The following is a 20,184-nucleotide window of genomic DNA, read 5'->3' as shown; positions in this document are numbered from 1 at the left end:
CACCACACACACACACACACACACACACACACACACACACAACACACACACACCCACACACACACACACACACACACACACACACTACACACACACACACACACACACACACACACACACACACACACACACACACACACACACACACACACACACACCACACACACACACACACACACACACACACACACACACACACACACACACACACACACACACACACACACACACACACCAAATCACATCCAATCCCCTACTCTCCCATTTTGTTTTTGTGGTAGCTCTCATCTGCAGTCTTATTACCCAGAGTCCTCTGCAGCAGCCCGACTGGCGCTCTGTGCTGGAGTGTTCTGTTCATCACATCAGCACCCAGCGCACGCTCAGATCATCAGGAATTTCACCGATGGAAAACCTGCCCAGAATTCAGAAAAAGGCTGTGCATACATCTAATTGTGATGGAGTTTTCCTCCTCGGCTCAACTGCTCTTTTTCTCTGCTTATTCCCTGGATGAGGTGCTGTTTCATCCCAACAATATAATTAACCAGAGAAATCTACAATACATAAGAAAAGTCTATTTGCATACTCTAATCAGAAGAGTTAGGTTTTCAACCCCTTGAGGTATACTCCAATCATCATGATAAATTGTGACTATTCATTGATGATTACAATGCCCATAGGGATGTATGTATTAACATATACATTATGACCATTAACACCACATCTCATTTTGTTTTTCCCGTTGCATCACTGCATAAGTTGGTCATCAAAATAAAGTGAAATCATCTATGATTTCTGAACATCTGTTGAGTTGGAATGCCAGAGGCCCTTTTAGAAATAAACCATTTAACAGATGCCTAATTGCTGTATGAATCAGCATCAAAATCCTCTTACAAATAACGGGTATGTTGTTGTCTCTTATACAGAAGTTGTATTCCTATTGTGTCTGTCTATTAGAGAAGCTGAAAGCCTGCATGTAAGACATGTAACCAGTTTGAATGTGTCCAAGAAGCTGCATCCTGTTGCCTTATTATGAGCAATTGACAGTATCATGGCTACATGTGCACAATATATTATTTTGCAGACGTTTTCCATTATTGTTTCTTTCCTACTTTGAACTTCCAACGCAATAATAGACACTGCTGCTATTATGTCAGTATTTTTCTATCATTAAATATGTGTTGGTGGTGATAAAGACTTTCAGAAAAGCGATCAATAGGCTAGCATAGGATAACCATTGAAACAGACATACAGTACACATCATTGCATCTCTATTAAATGCTTTCTTGGTTGATTCCCTGCAAGGAACCGACAGGCTATTTTGTTAACAGGCATTAGCCAGCATCAGGAAAGAGGCGTAAGCACAGCAGGGTCCACATGTTCAGGGTAGCTTCACTTCTGATGTCTGTTAAATCAGTGAGACGTATGTTTCTTGACATGCTTAATAGGATGTTTTTTACTCTTGCTTTCCTGTTGCATCAGTGGTGGAAAACAAACGGTTTTTTATACTTGAATGCCAAGTTTATTCCACAGCCCAGCCTGGATGACCTCAAGGCTGCAGTATTTCATGTTGATTCCCGTTAGATAAACAGCGTTACCAGTTTGTAAGTTGCCTCTTGTTTACCCTGCTGATTCCCTTACGCCCGGGGGGCTAGTTGCTTAGACCATATTGGAGGTGCCATTGTGCTTATGAAAGCAATTTCCACGTTAAGTTTGGAAGTGAGTTTCGTACTTTTTTCCACCGTTAATAAAACCCCTGGTAAGGCAGCTTCTTCCAGTTTTTTAGGGTTTATGGTTTATTTCAGTGAGGAAGAATAGGAGTAAAGATATCAAATGGAGGAAGGAAGGAAGATACTGTAGCAACTGTACATGGGCTGTGTGAAGAAGCACAACAGAATACAGTCTTTTTTACATTTCACCCTGCATAACTTACCTTACCTAATCGCCTTATTCTAAGTGAACCTATGTTGTCTTTATTTTGACTGAAAAAGTCAAACAGGCATTGTCACCATGCTACCAAGGTGTAAAGCACTCACCTTTCTATTGAAGACAGCCATTGTTGAACAGTGATATATTCTTAGTCCTGACACCGACAATTAACCATCTGAAAACACAGTGTGACAAGGTGTACTATTGCTCATGCTAAATTATGTACTGAGCCACAAGCTTTTGTAAACTTCAGCGCCAATTCATCTCAAGAACCACTTTTGTTTGAGAGCTTAATCGTTTGCTAATTAGCGTCCTTGCTAACAGACACTCTCAGTGGAAATATACGATTACATAGCCCATCGACAGGCTCAGTAAACAAAGACTGTTTGCCAAACTGCCAACACAGTTGTTGTAAAGCTGGAGAGGGGCAAATCTATCATTTGTTTGTGTGTGTGTGTGTGTGTGTGTTTGTGTGTGCAGCCTACTGTGTGTGACTGTGCATGCATTTATGTGAGAATGAGTGACAGAAGAAAACAGAGAAAGTGAGACACAAGGGAAAAGGGGAAAACAAGAAGTGTGATTGTTGGGCACATTTGGATTTCACTGTGTGCCTCTCAGTTATTGAGTGTTGATTTGAACCAGATTTGAGTGAACATGTTGGTTTGTTCGTAAGTGACAGTGCTGAGAGTCTAGACAGCCTGAAATAGGTGACCTCAGACAGATGGCTTGGTGCTGCAAAACTGAGAGAGGTGGGTGGACTGAGAGACGGAGAGAAAGAAAAGGAGAAAGGGATAAGAGGTAACAGAGGAAAGCGAGCAACACAAGTGATGTTATCTGACCGATTTAGGCATGTTGTTTTTACGACCAGTGGTGCAAAGTAACGTGTGATCCCTTCCAAAATAAACTATCCAGTAGTTCGTATATACTCATACATTTCAAATGTAAATAGTCTTTTTTTTAATGTGAACTCTAGACAATACCAGGAGAATCAGGTCCGCACATTGTCTGGAGTTTCCCTTTCACACATTTAGCTCACAACAGGAGTGTGTCCGTGAACCGTGAGCAGCTGTATTCATACAAGGGCTCGGGCATATTACTAACTATGGTTTGGCAAAGTCTGTTTGATGTCGTGTCAAACATTTGTGTTCTTACATACAGCTCATCTGGAGAAATGCAGATAATATCAGAGTTGAAGCTGTTTCACCAAAGAGACGTTACCCCACTAAACTTCACTGATAGTTTCATTTAAGGCTCCTGGTCAAAGAGGTACAATTAAATCTTAATGTTCACATCACAGTGCATTCATTGTTTTAAATGGTCCTAGTACTCCTTCCATCACTGATGTAATGTTATTGTACTGATGGAACTACAACAACTAACTTTCTCCATCTATGTTTCACTATTCTTCCTCCTAATGCTCTTTAACTTGGTCCTGTGGTCTGTGCCATTTCAAGACAAAAGGCTTGGGAGATAAGAGCAAGAGGGAAATGATTAACAGAAAAATAGCAAACAGATAGTGTTCACAGGTAGAGCTTGAGGGAAACAGTCAGGTGGCAATGTAGAACTAATTCTGCAATAAGATTTGAAAAATAATATGATGATTTGCCTAACTTCTCTCTGCCTCTTTCTTTCTCTGGATCATATCATTGCTCTCCTGACAGAAAGTGTGCTTTTCTGTGATGGAGTGTAACATGCCGGGGCTTAGTTTTGATTGTCACCACAGGCCCACAGATTACATGGGGCCACAGTCAATGGGAAAGGAGCTAAGTCCTCTAGAATGGAGTACATCTACAGCCTTCAGCCAGCATGACTCACGGGAATCTAGCCAAATTGGCAACCTGCTAGCAAGGCAGTTACTAAGACAGAAAGACAGGTGTCACACCAATAACTCTACTTCTGTGCTTCCTTTCCCTCCTCCAGAAGGAGACTACAAGTTGAAAGAGGATGTAGAAACAATAATTAATTAATTGACACTAAGATCATACAATTACTCATTTTGATTGATAAATTAGATAACAGTCTTGAACATACCATGGTATGATATGATATCATTTTGGTTATCTATCTATCTATCCCCCTCATCAGTGTCACTTATGTCTCCCACCCTCCCTCTAATGACAGCCTCTGTCATGTTGAAGCCACACTTGCCTTTCAGTGTTGGCAATTAGGATGACCACAGATCATTGAATCCATGCACATATGAATATAATGACACCACATATCATCTGAAGCATCTGGGAACGTAACAACAAACAGATGACCCAGACATATATTTACAAAAAGATTACCCTTTAGCCTCTACATCTCCACTTCTCTCTCTGCTGTCTTCCTCGTCCTTCCTCCTCTTCCTCGTCACTCCGCTATCCTCTGGAACACATGGTTATCGCTTGCTAGCAGTTGTCATGGTGATCGACCCCGGGGGACTCATCCCAAAACCAAAAGTTCTGCTTGTCTGAAATAGAGACTCTGCCTTTCTCCAGAGGGAAGGGGGTTCATTTGGTACATGCGGAGACAGGGAGAGAGGAAGAGAGAGAGAGGGGGAGAGAGAAAGAGAGAGAGGGTGAGGGAGAGGGGGAGAAAGAGAGAGAGAGGGGGAAGGAGAGAGAGAGAAAGAGAGAATTAGGCAGTGTGCATCCATTCCAACTGGGTCACATCACGGGAGCATTGCGTAAGCATAAACACTGCTGCCCCTGTGCTATGCCCTAAGCGTTTTCTAACACACTCACAGATATACACACACACACACACGCACACACACACGTGGTATGTCTTTCCAGTGCCTGCTACTGTCTGGGAATCGAGTGTTTGATACGTCAATCTGTTGTGTTTTTTTTGCACCAAGCTGTGGTCCATCTCTTTTCTCTTGTGCTCTTCTTTCTCTCAGTGGATTTGCGATAAGTACATGGTGACAGTGGACTGAACCCCCCTGTCTGTTAACTGCCAGACTGGACAGCAGCATGACGTAGCACTTTTTGCATATCCAAAAACACACACACACAAATACACACATACACACATACACAAACAGCCACAGCGTTTTATCTTTTCAGAAGGTTATGTTTCTGCAGTCATCGTGACCTGTGTTGTTGATGTTTTGGTAAACATTCCAAACCGGCGTCATTCATGATGGTCGGCAATTCATATCACTGGTTTTCTCAGACAGTGAGGTCTTTAAAATAATTCAGGTGTTGATCAAACTTACATGTGTATTTGTAACAGGTCATCAGGTTTATCCGACACTGAACTATAACTACATTTCCCAAACATTTTCTGTTTGTATTGGAGCAGCGTTACTCAAAGCATATACAGGAAGCTGTTTTTTGCACCCTCCCTGCGCATGCTGGGTGTGTTGTTTACAGGCCCTCCGTATGCTTGTCTGTTTCCAACATGCTCTTCTCCACACATGTTTGGAGATCTTAACACCTTTGTGAATAAACACCAATGCAAATGCAGTTCATTTTTGCGAGAGTTGTTTGCGCAGTGCGCTGTGTGTGCATCGGTAGAGGGTGTGATTGACTATAAAAGGAACAGCCAAAGCCAGTTGTTTAAAATCCTAGTTGGACGGTTTCAAATCCCCCCTTGTACTGAGAAATGGGAATAGAGAGAGTGGGTGCAGGTGTGTGTGTGTGTGTGTGTGTGTGTGTGTGTGTGTGTGTGTGTGTGTGTGTGTGTGTGTGTGTGTGTGTGTGTGTGTGTGTGTGTGTGTGTGTGTGTGTGTGTGTGTGTGTGTGTGTGTGTGTGTGTGTGTGTGTGTGTGTGTGTGTGTGTGTGTGTGTGTGTGTGTGTCTAATGTGGCTAGTCAGGAGAGTATTTCCAATCAGGAACAGACAGACAGACAGACTTCAGAAAGACAGGGGACGAATATACAGTGTACCAGAGAGAGAGAGAGAAGCAGGGGGTGGAGCTACGTGTATGGAGGCGTGGCCATGTAGCTGTCACTCACTGGTGGTTGCCATGGCGAGCGGGCGGTCCTGAACAGCGGGACATCCAATGAGAGACGACGCTGCTTGTGTCACCATGGTGACGGGGCTGTGCCCAAGGAGGTTGTGATGGGTTGACAGGTGCGTGACAATCGGAGCTCTCTGCAAGCATGTACGCCAAAGGCAAGAGTAGCAACGTGCCGTCCGACAACCAAGCCAGAGAAAAGTAAGTTTTATTTATGGGGGAGGAAACCGCGGCTGTGGGGGAAGTTGCTAAGCGGCCGGGGGGAGACACACACCGAGCTGCGGGAGGGGGGGGGCTTCACTCTGCGGTGTGGAGCTCTCCGCTCTGCAAGGCTTGGAAAGTTCATTTATTTAGAGGAATATGGACATTTTGTCAGCGGGTTTTTATTGTATGGCAGAGGGGGTTCAAATGTATTACTGCCTCAATGATTAATTTAAGGATTTTGTTCTCCTCTTGTGCTGTCTTTGTGTGTTTGTTTTATTTAATTTTGGGCGAGCGTCTTCATTTTTAATATTCATTTGTAATTGTGCGTATTTAACGCTTGTTTAACACACATGTATCCTAGTAAACAGTTGCGACATAGTGGAGATTTTACCATTTATGTAAACATGTGGAGCGAAACTATACGCTCAGGACCGTGTGTCGGCGGAGGAGCGGCAAAAAGTCCGTGCATCTGTCCGTGTTTTGAGTTTATTTACAGTCTATGGTTGTGAGGTGTCGCTTTTCAAAGAGACTATCTCGTGTTTTAATGCACGCTGGTTTAGTCCAGTGACAGTCACCGAGATGTCATTTGTGACAGGCAGACAGTCATGTTGTCTCCACATTTGCCGAGACAGACACAGTCTATCGGGCTTGTTTTTAATAGTTGGGCATAGATGATCTGTATCGCTTTTTTATTAACATACGCAGACAAAGATGAGCGTTTTTTTTAAATGGAAATGCTTGTCATGGCTGTGCTATCCGTTTGTTGACAGACATAAGAAAAAACAGTTTGACCCAAGTAATGCAGTTATTAAGCCTTTTTTTCTTATCAATCAAGAGTTTTTCATTGTAGAATTAAGTCAATTTTAGGGGTGGACAGGTCAGTGACAGTTTTATTGGAAATAACAGGTTGTTACAAACTGGCCTAAATGTACACCTTGCATTTGCTTTGTTGCTTTTCAACACATTGAATCCACTGTGTAGCATGACAAGTAAAACCTAAACTGGATGCGCACAGAACAACAGATCCTGTGTGAGAGTGCTTTGAGGTGAAGACCCTGTTCAGATGCATTCAACCAGGCATGGCTGCTCACTACTTTTGTGGATGCTCTGGGTCAAATGAGCAATGACCAGGGCCATATCTGCACCCGCTGGGACGGGTATTTACTGATGATATGCCTTTGACTGTGTCTGATAAGGGATTCATAGAGGGAAAGGGGTTATGGTATAACAGTAGATTAATATTCTCACTTCTAGCCTACTTTATTTTGTCGTTTAAATCCAGTTTGCTCATGTTTGTCAACAGTGGGTTTGAGTAGCTTCATCCCTTGAGCCCCATTATGTATCTCCCAATCGATATGATGGGACTGAACGGCTCTTCGCTGCCTTATTGCATGCACGCACTGACAGATGCAAAGATGGAAACCTTCCACCAGGCTTGGTAAACATATGTAAGCACATATGTGTGTGCATGTAATGTACTATGAAATACGCAGATACTTATTATTCTGTTAAAAGTGTTTCTCAGAGTCCCTTGACAGTTAGCCAAAGCAGCTCAGTTCACCTATGATGAAGATATTTTCAGACATGCTGAAAAACCTGCTGCCTACAGACATTACATTGTATCGGGCAAAGACATGTTTTCTGCTAAGTTCAACATTAGTGGACCCATGGCTTTGTGGGAATGAAATACGTTTGTGTTATGAGTCTTAACATTTCAGCCACGGTTTGTTTATTGTAAATTAACCTTGTGTTGTAATCTGATTATTGTGGTCATTAAATCTTTGAGAACAATACAGGCTACATATTTCCTGCAGTCACTAAACTTCCTTCTCTCACTGCCTGGCATCACATTTAGTTTAGACTTCCTTGTTGTTGCAGATCAATCCGTTATCTGTGTTTACATTTCCAGGCGGGAGTTGATGTTCCATAGGGCGTCAATGCCATGGCCACAACAAAAGAAAGGACTGGGTGACAAGAAAACACCAGATGAAAAGGCTGTGAAAGGAACAAATAAGACGAGGCAGAGTTTCATTAGTCTCTTAACAAGCAGCCTTGTTTATCAGTGTGTGTCGGAGAAGAGCAGGCCCAGTGCAGCCGAGGCTTCAGTTGTTTCTCATTTATGCAGCGCAGCGGGGGATCAGCGAGTGGGAGAGACGGAGGGCAACAACAGATTCGGGGAAAGAAGAAGGAGGAGAGAGAGCAGGACTGAGGGAATTTTCTGGATCATTAGTTTACACAGTGTTGTAGTATTGACCTCATGGACCCCCGCAGACACGGGGCTCCTTCTCGCCCTTGTAGATGTAAAGGAGCTCTAAATGCATCTAACCTCTGTGCAGGAATCTGATTTGCGCAGCATGTCTTTGCTGCAGATGATGTTGGGAGCACACTTTTTGCTTCAACAGGTTATAATAACACAGATTTTAAATGGTTTATCCTGTGCGTTACAGTTTGCATACTTTAACATGAAAATCGATATAGAGGGATACAATTATTTGGAGATTTAAAAATAAATTAGCATTTACAAAAAAAACGTTTTTAAAGATGCAAGTTTCAAACATGTAAACGGTTTTTTTTCTCTTTCTCTTTAAGAAGTGTATGGTCTTTTACAGTGTCCCCTTTTTATGGTGTCTGCTACATTCGTGATATGTAAAAAAATAAAATAAGGTATTCTACACAAGTGGCTTCCTCTGGAGAAGTGCCTTACACTTGAATTGTCTATATTATCCATTTTCCTGGCAAAAGAATGTTCTAAATTGCTCATTTCAAGTATTATTGTAAAAATACTATGATGATGCAATAGTTATGATAAGGTGTATTTCATCATTAGAAAGTAGTTCCAGTTGCAAGTTGGCAGCAAGGTATATGCTAAAGTAAGGATCAGCAACAGGGCCTGCAAACTACAATGAGAGCCAAGGCCAACTGCATTCACTTGCTCCTCTCATCGTCCTATTTTACAAGTTGGAAACAAATTCTTCTGACTGGTTTGTTCAGGAGCTTTAAGTTGCAACGTGAAGAACATGGACATGAAAAGATGGTTTTTTGCATTTATTGCTCTGAGCGTTTAAACAACAAGTTGAAAGTTGTTTCCGTAAATAACTAATTTCCCAGTTACTCTGACAGCACATAAATGCACCTCCAACTTTTGCTGTGTTGATGGAAGTTAAACATTATGCAGCTATCTTTAAGAACCACTCCAAAATGTGATGGTTTCTTCCATTGCTACACCCTTCCAGTTTCAACTGTCATGAAAACTGGGACAGTCGCTTTTCCTTAATCCTGTGACAGAGTGAATTTGAATATGAAGCTGTCTTAACACCTACTTCCTGAAGTGAACAACCTCTTTGAGTCTTAGACAGCAACACTGTTCAGCTCTCCTCTCCCTCTCTCTCTCTCTCTGGCTGTACCTGTGTTCGGTCTGCTCTTGATTTTGATTCGGAGTGACAGTACACGACCACTGACTGTGTACTGCAGTTGTTGAGCGAGTGTAGGTTTCGGTTACTGGCAGTTAGAGGGTACATTCCACATAGCTTTGGAATTGTGGTCCTGAGTGAGTTGCATTGCAGCACATAGTACATATTCCTTTATTCTGTGTGTGTAATGAATCCTGAGAGAAACACTGCTTAAACCCCACAAGTACTTTATCTCCACTGTTTTGGGTGTGAGAATATACAGCAAATGAATGGTTTTGTGGAATTTTTCCAACCTGTTTTTTTTAAGTCACAGTTGTAAAAACTATAGACATTGTTGTTATTCAGTCTGTAGCTCAGGTGCCAAATATAATTCTGGTGCAGACTCGAGCATCTCTAGTCTGTAAGGATCATCATTCTGCACACACACACACACACACACACACACACACACACACACACACACACACACACACACACACACACACACACACACACACACACACACACCACACACACACACACACACACACACACACAACACAACACACACACACACACACACACACACACACACACCACACACACACACACACACACACACACACACACACACACACACACACACACACACACACACACACACACACACACACACACACACACACACACACACACACACACACACACACACACCACTACTTCTGAACCGAGACACCTCAGAATCCTGCCAGGAGGCTGCCAATGCAGCATTGCGCAGACTGAGGCAAAGCAGTGCATGCTGGGAGTGTTTATCTGACTGAAGCAATTCAGGCTGCCACTCTGACAGTGAGTTGCATTACAGGAGAACTACAATAGAAATAGAGCAGTATCTTCACTCACACATAGCGTACGCTCACAATGCCTAGCACCGACTGTGCAGGGAATCTGATTTTTCCACGCCAGCTGCCACCCGATGGATGTAATTGATGAGTTTTCTGCTTGTTTACTACATCTCAGTGTCCTTGAGAAATGATAGGGGCACACTCGTTAGAGGAAAGAGAGAGTTGGCCCATTTCTTAGAGCATGAATAAAAGAATGTAGCCAGGGGATAAACACATGTTACCGGTCAACGTGGCATGTGAAATGAGCAGCTGAGTATAACAAAACGAGCAACAACCTTAAAACTCTTCATGAGCTTGACAGTTGAGAGGTTAAAAAAAGAAGTAATATGAAAGAAAGATGTAAAGGGGAAAGAGAGTTTCTGTGTCCAGGTCAGAAGAGGTCAGGTGATATCCTGCAGGAGTTCATGGTCTAATGCTCCGTTATGGCTGTGTGTCGGACCTCTGCACTCTCCATGCATCGCTCTCTCTGTGGATCACTTTACACTGGTAAGTGGCCACACCTGGTTCTGTTGGCCTGAGTCCAGTGAGAGAGTAAAAGCCCCAGGGAGAAACCCCTTCACCCAAACACAAGAGCCACATGGTATGCCTCAGCTTTAGCTACGTCAACAGAGAACAATATGAAGGTGTGTGATAATGTGTGTGTCTCTGAACTGCTTTGGGTCAATAGTGTGTAAGTCTGTAAGCCCATCTGAGCTGTCTGCTTACAGCCCTTTCTCCATATGTTTCATCCTGCAAAATCAACCTCCATCTGTGTGAATATGAACTACAACATCCAGTGATCATTACACAGTTTATAGCCTGTCCAGCTCTCATGGGATGCTTGTGAACAACTGTGAGAACACGGAGAACTGTCACCGCTCTCCGTTGTTGTCTTTCAGAAACACTGGCGGTCAGTGCAATATATCGACTTTAAACTGCTGCTGATGTATTTAATCCTCACAGCGCTTTAGATTAGCATCAGTCTGGGATTATCAGAAAAACCAGAGAAGAAATAGAGCTCTGATGTTTTTTGTTCATACAGAGCTGTCTTCAAATGAAAGTGATGACAGTTTGACAAGGCCCTGATAGCAAACCCTTTTTAACCTGCTGAACATAGATGCTGTTAAAAGTTCCCTTTTATCTGCTGGCATCCCTCCTAGTCTCTCTCTCGTGCCCGCTGCCAGAGATGTATCTTGCCACAGAACTGCTATCAAAGCAGCTGCGTCTTATTGAGCTGTGTGAGGCAGCCTCTGATCCACGCAGGAGGAAATGGAGTGACATGTCAATCAACAGAGAGGACCCCGTAGAAGGCATCGTCACAGGACGCCTTGGGGTCCTTGAGAACGATTGACATGACAAAAGTCCTGTGTCGGCATCAGATAGCACATGGTAGAGGACACGGAGAGAAGAGAGTACAGCATAGAGAAAGTCTTTTATCACTGCCCTCAAAAGATGGAGGGTACAGATGAGTGAGTTTATCACCTGGTGTCGGCCCTTTAGGACCCGATTTGAGTCATTCAATGCCTTTGTTTTAATTAGGAACACACTTTCACATAATATATTCACTTCTTTTCTAGAAACCCACTTCCAAAAGTGATAATGTATCAGGATTATCTTTGGAATTGAGACATTTGGAGAGTTTCAGACTCAGGCAGAAAGGAGGGCAATTCATCGAATGCTTTGTTTACCATGTCTGTAAACTGTTAGTGGTAGCACTTGTGGTTTTGTTCGGACGTTTTTTGTATAGTTCCTGGTGACACCAAATATGGACCCCTTTGCTACAAACCACAGCTTGGTAGAGACGCTCCCTCAAAGCACTTCCTGTAACCTGAGAGTTCCAGCCTAAAGTCAAAGCTGTCCGTGGAAACAACACTTACAGGCTCAGCTGAGAAAAGCCCTGTTTACTGCTTTTAGTTTTCTAATTCCTGACACATACAATTTCGCATCCACAATCGTTAACTATACCTTTCCAGTATTACATGTGTAATCCTTTTTCCTAACCCTAACACAAGTCAGTTATGTCACACTGCCCTTGTGCTCACAGTGTGTTTTAACTTGCATTGCTACTGTAAGTGGCATAGTGTATTGCGGATGCTGCTGTGCCTCCCCTGCCTGCCTAAAGTAGAAAGTAGTGGAGGTTGGTTGGAGGCCTCTCTGCTGATATTCCTCCATCATTGATATGCAAGCTGCATCGCACAGGCACTAGCGCAAGGTTAAGCATGCGTGACGGCCAGGCTTAGGAGCTGCTTCAGACCCTCTCTCTCTCTCTCCTTTCTATCTCTCTGTATCCCTCTCTCTCCTGCAAACACACATATTCTCTTACTCTCTGCATAGTCCTCAGTTATTCTTTCATGAAGTTAAGCCACAGATTTCTTCATTTTAATTCTCCATAAATAATACCGTCCTTCCATGACCACTGTCCACTGATCCCTATAAAGTCCTCCATGACATTTTCTCCCCTCTGAATGCTAGGCAGTATATCCGCTCGCTTAAGATTTAAATCTCTGACATTGAGTTCTTGACTTTTTAAGGTCTACTAAATGCCATTACTCAGCCGTAGAGAAGCAGGCGGGATAAATGTGACACAAGTTGCAGAGCAAGGCAACAGTGAGATTGTTCATCAAAATGCAACCTTGTCCTTTGTCTCTTTTTTGTTCGTTTTTGTATCTTGTTATTAAATGCTATTATTAATCTATATAGACATCTTGGGGCATAGATTTTACTGCCAATTTATACAACCTCATGTTGCACATCTGAATGCTTAATCATTTATTTAAACTTCCTCTCGAGCCTCTGTGCAGGCCATAATAGCCTCACATTCTTCCCTAAATTGCCCCAGATTGCCTTTATCTGTAGAAGTTTCTTTTATCTCTTCTCATAGCTCTGTTGTTTAAAATAAAAGAGACCCATTAGAGCCGGTAGAAAGGAATTGTAATCCTATAAGATTAAATCAATGCTGTCCTAACAGTCGTCTCCGTCTCCCTCTGGTTTTGTTGGAGTTGCTGCTGATTGTGGAATGTTGCATTGTGTGAGATGACGTTTTGTTGCTGGCGGGCAAAGGTGTGTGTCCCGGGGCGTCACATCCAAGGTCCTGAATACTACGTTACAGGGACAAGGAGGTGTGTGTGGCAGCAAGGAAACAACTCAACCTCACTGTGTCTGTCTTTGTCAGTGTAGAGAATTTAAGTTATAGTAAGGTTACATTATACAAGCGATAAAATCTGCTTGCCCCATTTCAGCTGGACGAATACACGAACACCAGCTGGAAATCAGGGGCGGGGCTTCACAAATATTCAGTTGTGTGTGTTTGTGTGTGTGATTTTTTTAAAGAACTCATTCAACTCCATCTGCAGTATACAAGGCACACCCCACTAACTACATCTCATGCAGTCTAATACAACAACCCTGCATTAGTGTTTGAAGTGTTTGGTTGTAGAGGTGTTTTGTCAAGTTGTATATTGCATTTTTATTTCTTAAAGCCTAACCGGGACAATATCTACAAATCAGCTACTAGAATGTATACACTTTATTTGAACGTAATACCCTACAATGATGATTTTAAAGGTGGGGTAGGTAATTTTGGAGAAACCAGCTTGAGTGCGCTAGAATTTGAAAATACACAGCCGGAAAAAATCTGCCACATACCTTACAGAGCCCCTCCTCCAACACACACGAACGTGCACATGACCAATGAGGGCACGAGATAAGTTTGTGCACAGATGGAAGGCTGACCGGCAGGTAGGCCATCCAGTTATTTTAGCCGGGCCGGCTAAAAATGATTGGTCGTGCTTTTTACAGCGCTACGGCTTCCACAGATGAATTTTTGTATGTATTTATTGTCAAAGCATTTAATATATTCATTGCTATCGGGATGTTAAGAGCATTCCATGGAATATAACAAAAAGTGTTTCTGAAATAAATTACATACCCCTTAAGTCTTGATCAACAGGATATTTGCCACATTTTCCACTGGGTCAAGCCTAAATATCTGAGTTACTGCCTCATTTCTACTTTATGTAATCGTAAATCTTCTTCAACAACATAGTGTTTTGGCCATTTTGTCAACAGAACTCTACCCTCAAATTCCATTATACGCCCCTCTTCCTGCGAAACTCTGGAAAAATACAGTGATTAACCTTGCATGCTCATAAGTGTCATCAAACTCTTAAGTTATCTCTATAAACAGCAGTGTAATATTCTGGGCTTTATGGCTGTGTTGCATTCAAGATTTACTGTAATAGCTTGTAGAGAAAGTTGAACAAGGAAAACACTCCTAAAAATCATTGGTGTTCTTTCAGCTGTGAAATTAAACAAACTCCCCATGAGAGGTGACTCAATCTAAACAAATCAAAGCCAATGAAATGGAACTGGAATTAAGAAAGTGATGGATTTGCCCCTGCTTTTATTTGATATATCCACTTTTACATGTTCTGCAAACACGTTCCACTTTTAGAAAATTCTCACTGTGTGTATATGACAGATTTTTTCTAAAGGGCACGACTTGAATTTTACTCAATTAGTGTGTTAGTAAACAGCGAGCTAGCATCGCGCGCTAGCTGTTCCTCCTTCTCTCTGATAAGCTGGCATTTCCTGTTATCTCAGCCCTGGGCATTGTTGTCTGCTCCGTGAGACAGTAGAGTCTCTGCACTGCTGACAGAACAAGAACCGTTTCACTTTGTCTGATTGGGAGGGGGCGGGGGGGGGTGCTTCCTTTTGATTGTATTTTCAAGCCTTTTAGTTGCAGCTGCACTAATTGGCTGTTTTCATGAGTGTATCTAGCCAGAGCTGCCACCAGTCACAAACACTTATATACACAAGCATCGAGCAAAAATATAAATGTATCAATAATGTACTGTATATCGTTTTTTTTATTTTACTACAGTCATTCGAGTGGCATAAATCTGTAATCTAGACAGGACAAAATATAAATATAAATATAATACTGCAAGATAAAAAAAAATATTAAACATAGTAATTTTTTTATCAAAAACAAGCAAATAAGAACCAATTTGAGCTCCTAAAGCGTCAGGATATCCTTTTTTACTTTATCTTGGGATATAGAAATGAACAAAACAAACAATATTATCCAAGACCTGGGTTTTATAAAATATGATATTCTTATGTCTATAAATCAGTAAATAATAATCAATTAGGAAAATAAATACCCAAAGCACATTTGCAGCTACATATAAGGAAGTCATACCAAAACCTGCTTAGAGACTTTTCTCACAATACTGATGTCAATACCGAAACTAATGTTGATGTCAGCAGTGAATTGTTTGTACTCAACGTTGCAGATGACAATAAGTAAGTACACATCAAATCCTTATTATAAGTCAAAAACATTCAAACACCGACATGTGATGTTGCTTGCTCTTATGGACACCAGTGGCAGGTCATCACGAAGTGTGTTAGAATAAAGCAATAACTGCTGAACAAGGCTCTGAAACCTAACTTCTCTGTTCATTTTATAGTTCACTGAGTTATAGCAGCAGCTTAATTAAAACACTATTCCTCAACTATATTGTGCTGCATATTGTAATTGTAATTTTGAGTAATGGAACATAAAAAATAACGTCCCCCCACAAAAAACATTTCAGCAGTTTAGCTCAATTGGAGACTGAGGCTTCAGCATAATTACATTTGGTTTACTTTCTGTTCTTTTTCTGTAGGACTTTGTGTACTATTTTTCATGCCCAACATATTCAATGATAACCATGTTTGGGTGTAGTCTTTGGGAGTCAGTGGTGTCCTGAGGACAGAGGGTGGAGGTTTGCAACTACAGTTGGACTTGTGGTTAGTATCATCATAAATTGACTGTTATCAGTCGGTCCTGTTCGCCCTAGCTGGGGTAACTAAATGAGCTGACATTTGAATTCTCTCTCATTCATGGTCAAAAGCATATATAGACACGTTTTATTTTCCACATTAAAATGCATTGTAGATGATTCATTTTTGTGTATTCCAGACAATGAGTAGAATACAAATATAACTCAAATATGTTGAACTAACTGAGTATATTGTTTCTGCATCCATTCACCAATACATCAAACATTATACTCTTTGCTGCTTTATTATTTGTCTTTCAAGTGTGTGTTTTACAGCACTTATGTTCACCTTGTATTGGACTGTCCCGAGGGTGGGGAGGGGGAGGAGAGGATTCTGGGATCTCTAGTTAATGAAAGGTAAACACAGGGTTTACTCTGAGGGGAGCCAAGGAGTCTTCCTCTCCTGCAGGATATGAGCTTCATTATTTTCACTCATGACATTTCACCTTTCTACACGCAAATTCCTCTCTTTGCAGGAGGGACATTTTACTGAAAGCCACATGTATGATTTCATATATATATATTTTTTTTATTTAACCTTTATTTAACCAGATAAAATCTCATTTACAATGCTGACCTGGCCAAAAAGGCAGCAACGTTACACATTATTACACATAACATAGAGATATAAAATATAGAGAACACAACTAAGTAAACAAAAAGACGAAAAGCAGTCACTACATTGTGCACATTTGGGACAGTAAGAAAGGTACATTACTTATTACTGCAAGAGCAGCTGGTGGTAAGGACCTCAGACAACTTCAATTTAAAACAGGCTATAGGGACAAGTGCCATCAGTGTGAGGCTTAATTGAAGGTCATTCCAAGACCAAGGACCATAATAAAAAAGACTCCTTTTTCCAGCCTCGGCAGGTACCTGGAACCGTATCCAGGCACTGGTTCTGAGGTTGTAAGAGTCACAAACTGGGGCAAATCTGGCACATATGTACAGTGGAAGCTTACCTAAAATGGCTTTATACATTAATAAAAACCAATGCTGCATCCTACGCATACTAAGTGAGGACCATCCAGTTAGGCTATACAGTTTGCAATGATGAGTCCTATAGGGTACAGTGTTTCGCACAGATCTGAAATATACTTGTGGCGGTAGTCGAGAACGGGGGGGGGGGGGGGGGGGGGGGGGGGGGGGGGCAAACAGGTAAAGATGGGGGCCGTTGTCCACTAGTTAATCGATCGCGGATGGTGTCGTACTCGCGGACGGATACATTTCTTTAAGTCTATGTGTGGGAAACCCTGATATATATCGCAGTGCAGCATGGTAGAGTGGGTCAAGTTTGGCCAAAACAGTGGGACAGGCAAATCTATAAATTGTATCACCGTAGTCAAGCTGGGACAGGAATAAGCCAGAGACCAACCTTTTACGGGAAGAACTTGAAAAACAACGTTTAAGTCTGTAAAGGAAGCCAAGAGTGAATTTCAATTTCTTGGTTATAACTTCAATGTGGTGTTTAAAGTTTAGATTTCTGTCCAACCAAAAGCCCAGATATTTGTATGTATCGACAAACTCAACGGAGACGCAATCAAGGGAGAGGCAACAGGACACTGACTTGGGAGCAAAAAGCATTGCTATGGTTTTCTTACCGTTCAATATCAGTTTCGAATCAAGAAGCGCATGCTGCAGCGTGATAAAAATCAGATTTTAAATTGGAAACGGCCATATCCAGAGAAGGAGCACATGAGTATACAATAGTGTCATCAGCATACATATGATAGGTAGAAAATTGCATCTGATTACAAATATTGTTTACATATAATAAAAAGAGCAAGGGCCCCAAAATAGAGCCCTGTGGAACTCCCTTCTCCAAGGTGACAGGGGCAGAGACAGTACTAACCGACCTGACCCATTGAGTACAGTCGGTTAGATAACTCTGAAACCAGCATATGGCGTTATGACCAAAACGAGACACCAACATAAAATTAGACAGAATGTGGTGATCTACAGTGTCAAATGCTTTGGCTAAGTCAATAAACAATGCAACACAAAAATATTTCTTATCCAAAGCAGCCTTAATATCGTCTAAGACTTTCAGACTGGCAGTCACAGTACTGTGCTTTGATCTGAATCCAGATTGCATAGGGTTAAGGATGTTGTGTGAATTTAAAAAAAGTTTTAGCTGAGTAGAAACTAGGGACTCAAGAATCTTTGATGACACAGAAAGATTTGAGATAGGACGATCACTATGGCTGTGAGTACGACCATGCAGAGTCATGACTTTGCTCATCAAAAATGTGACCAGCCTTTTTGAAGTGAGCATTAAAGGCATTAGACATATCATTTGTATCTGAAATAAAAGAATCACTAACCTTCAGTTTTTGTGGGAAACTAGAAACCTTCTTGTTCTGAAGTGATTTAATTGTTTTCCAGAACTTAGAATGGTCATTAAAACAATCAGCTCAGATAGTAATCAGCTTTAGCTTTTTTAATAAGGGCTGAACATTTATTTCTGAGGACACAAAAAATAAGCAGTCATCAGTAGTGTTAGACTTTCTAGCTAAAGACCATTGCTTATTTCGATCATGAATGAGATCAGATAGTTCTCTAAACCATGGAGTGTTCCTATTCTTAACTTTGAATTTTCTAAGGGGGGCATGTCTATTAATAATTGATAAAAAGTGATCAATAAATAATTGGACAGCAACATCGACAGATGGAATTACTACTACTGAAGTGCCATTTAACCTCTGCCATCGTGCACATGTAGGAAAGCCTGCTCAGAGAAGTGTTTGAAGCAGCGCCTGAGCACAATAAGGCCCTCGGCTTTGGGCAACTTAGTGCTCCTATCGCAAGCAATAGTGCAATGGTCGCTGATATCATTAGGAAAAACACCAACAGACACATACTTATGAGCTGCATTTGTTAGAAAGACATCTATAAGGATATTGTTATTGGGTTTTGCAGGGTTTATTCTAGTGGGACTATCAATAAACTGAGTTAAGCACAAACCTGCTTAAACTGTGAAGATTTATCACTCAACCAGTCCCGATTGAAATCGCCCAATAATATGATTTCAGAAGAAAACTTAGACAACAATTCAGTAAGGCTAGTAGTTGCATCAATGATGGCCGATGGAGGCCTATAAAAGCCAATAACAGTGAGAGGAGTATTTGCTATAGTTATTTGGACAGCTAGCAACTCAAATTGCCTTGGAATTGAAATCGAATGAAGGACAGAGCACTGTAGTTTGTTTCTCAGCAGTGTATATTGCAACACCACCAGCTCTGCCCTTACGATCCGCTCTAAATACATTATATCCATCAATGTGAATAACAGTGTCAGTGACAGACGGTTTTAACCAGGTTTCAGAAACTACAGCAATATCAGGCTTAGCAACTATAAACCAGGTCTTGAAAACATCTAATTTGGGCACTAGGCTTCTAGCATTAACATGCAGAAAACCCAATCCTTGCCTACAGCTAAACTAATTCGGAGTTGGCAAATGCTGCAAGGAAGCAGAGAAACACTCAGGAGAAGGGTGTTAACGTTGCCAGAAATGAAAAGCAGTAACAATATTAACAGCCTGGAAGATGATTTTTTTCACATGGGCTCTGGACGAGTCACTCCTCAGGGGGGCGGGACCACTCCGATCCTTCGATATTAGCGAGTCCAGAGTCAAAAGGGCATACGGGAGAGCGCATTTCGTGCCATAAAACGTCAGCTTTTGGTAAAAACTATCCGATGGAGTCAGCGCTCCAGAGGTTCCACCATCCGAATGTCCGAAGTGAACAGAGACATCGCTGGGAGGCAATCCGTCAGCTTTGCCGACATGCAGGCTGACAATTAATCCCAGAAAAAAAGGGGGAGAGTGTGTTGGGGCGCCACTGATGGTGATGAAAGCTGGTTTGATGGGACCCCAGTGAATTTTTGCCTAGGCCCCCACAGACTCTAGGATCGCCACTGGTTGCAAGATCAACTTATATGGGGAATTTGAATACGATACAATGCTGCATGTCAAATCTAATGACTCATATCAATGGATCACCTGTGTGATTT

General features: G+C 41.8%; 1 protein-coding gene across 3 annotated transcripts in view; it reads left to right on the top strand.

Annotated features, from left to right (window-relative positions):
- Positions 1–5,890: 5,890 nt before the first annotated feature.
- Positions 5,891–20,184, top strand: part of LOC117536709 (single-stranded DNA-binding protein 2) — a 58,617-nt gene continuing 44,323 nt past the window's right edge. Inside the window, exon 1 of one of the 3 annotated variants that reach the window (XR_004567612.1) lies at positions 5,891–6,072. Coding sequence is in view for 2 of the 3 variants with exons in the window: in XM_034201692.1 (XP_034057583.1) it covers positions 6,017–6,072 (56 nt within the window). In the remaining variant the exon portion in view is untranslated. The remainder of the gene's footprint in view (positions 6,073–20,184) is intronic. The other 2 variants (XM_034201692.1, XM_034201693.1) reach the window with 2 other exon arrangements.

This window comes from Gymnodraco acuticeps, unplaced genomic scaffold (assembly GCF_902827175.1).
Source record: "Gymnodraco acuticeps unplaced genomic scaffold, fGymAcu1.1, whole genome shotgun sequence".
NCBI lineage: Eukaryota > Metazoa > Chordata > Actinopteri > Perciformes > Bathydraconidae > Gymnodraco > Gymnodraco acuticeps.
This window is presented reverse-complemented; position numbering and strand designations above follow the sequence as displayed.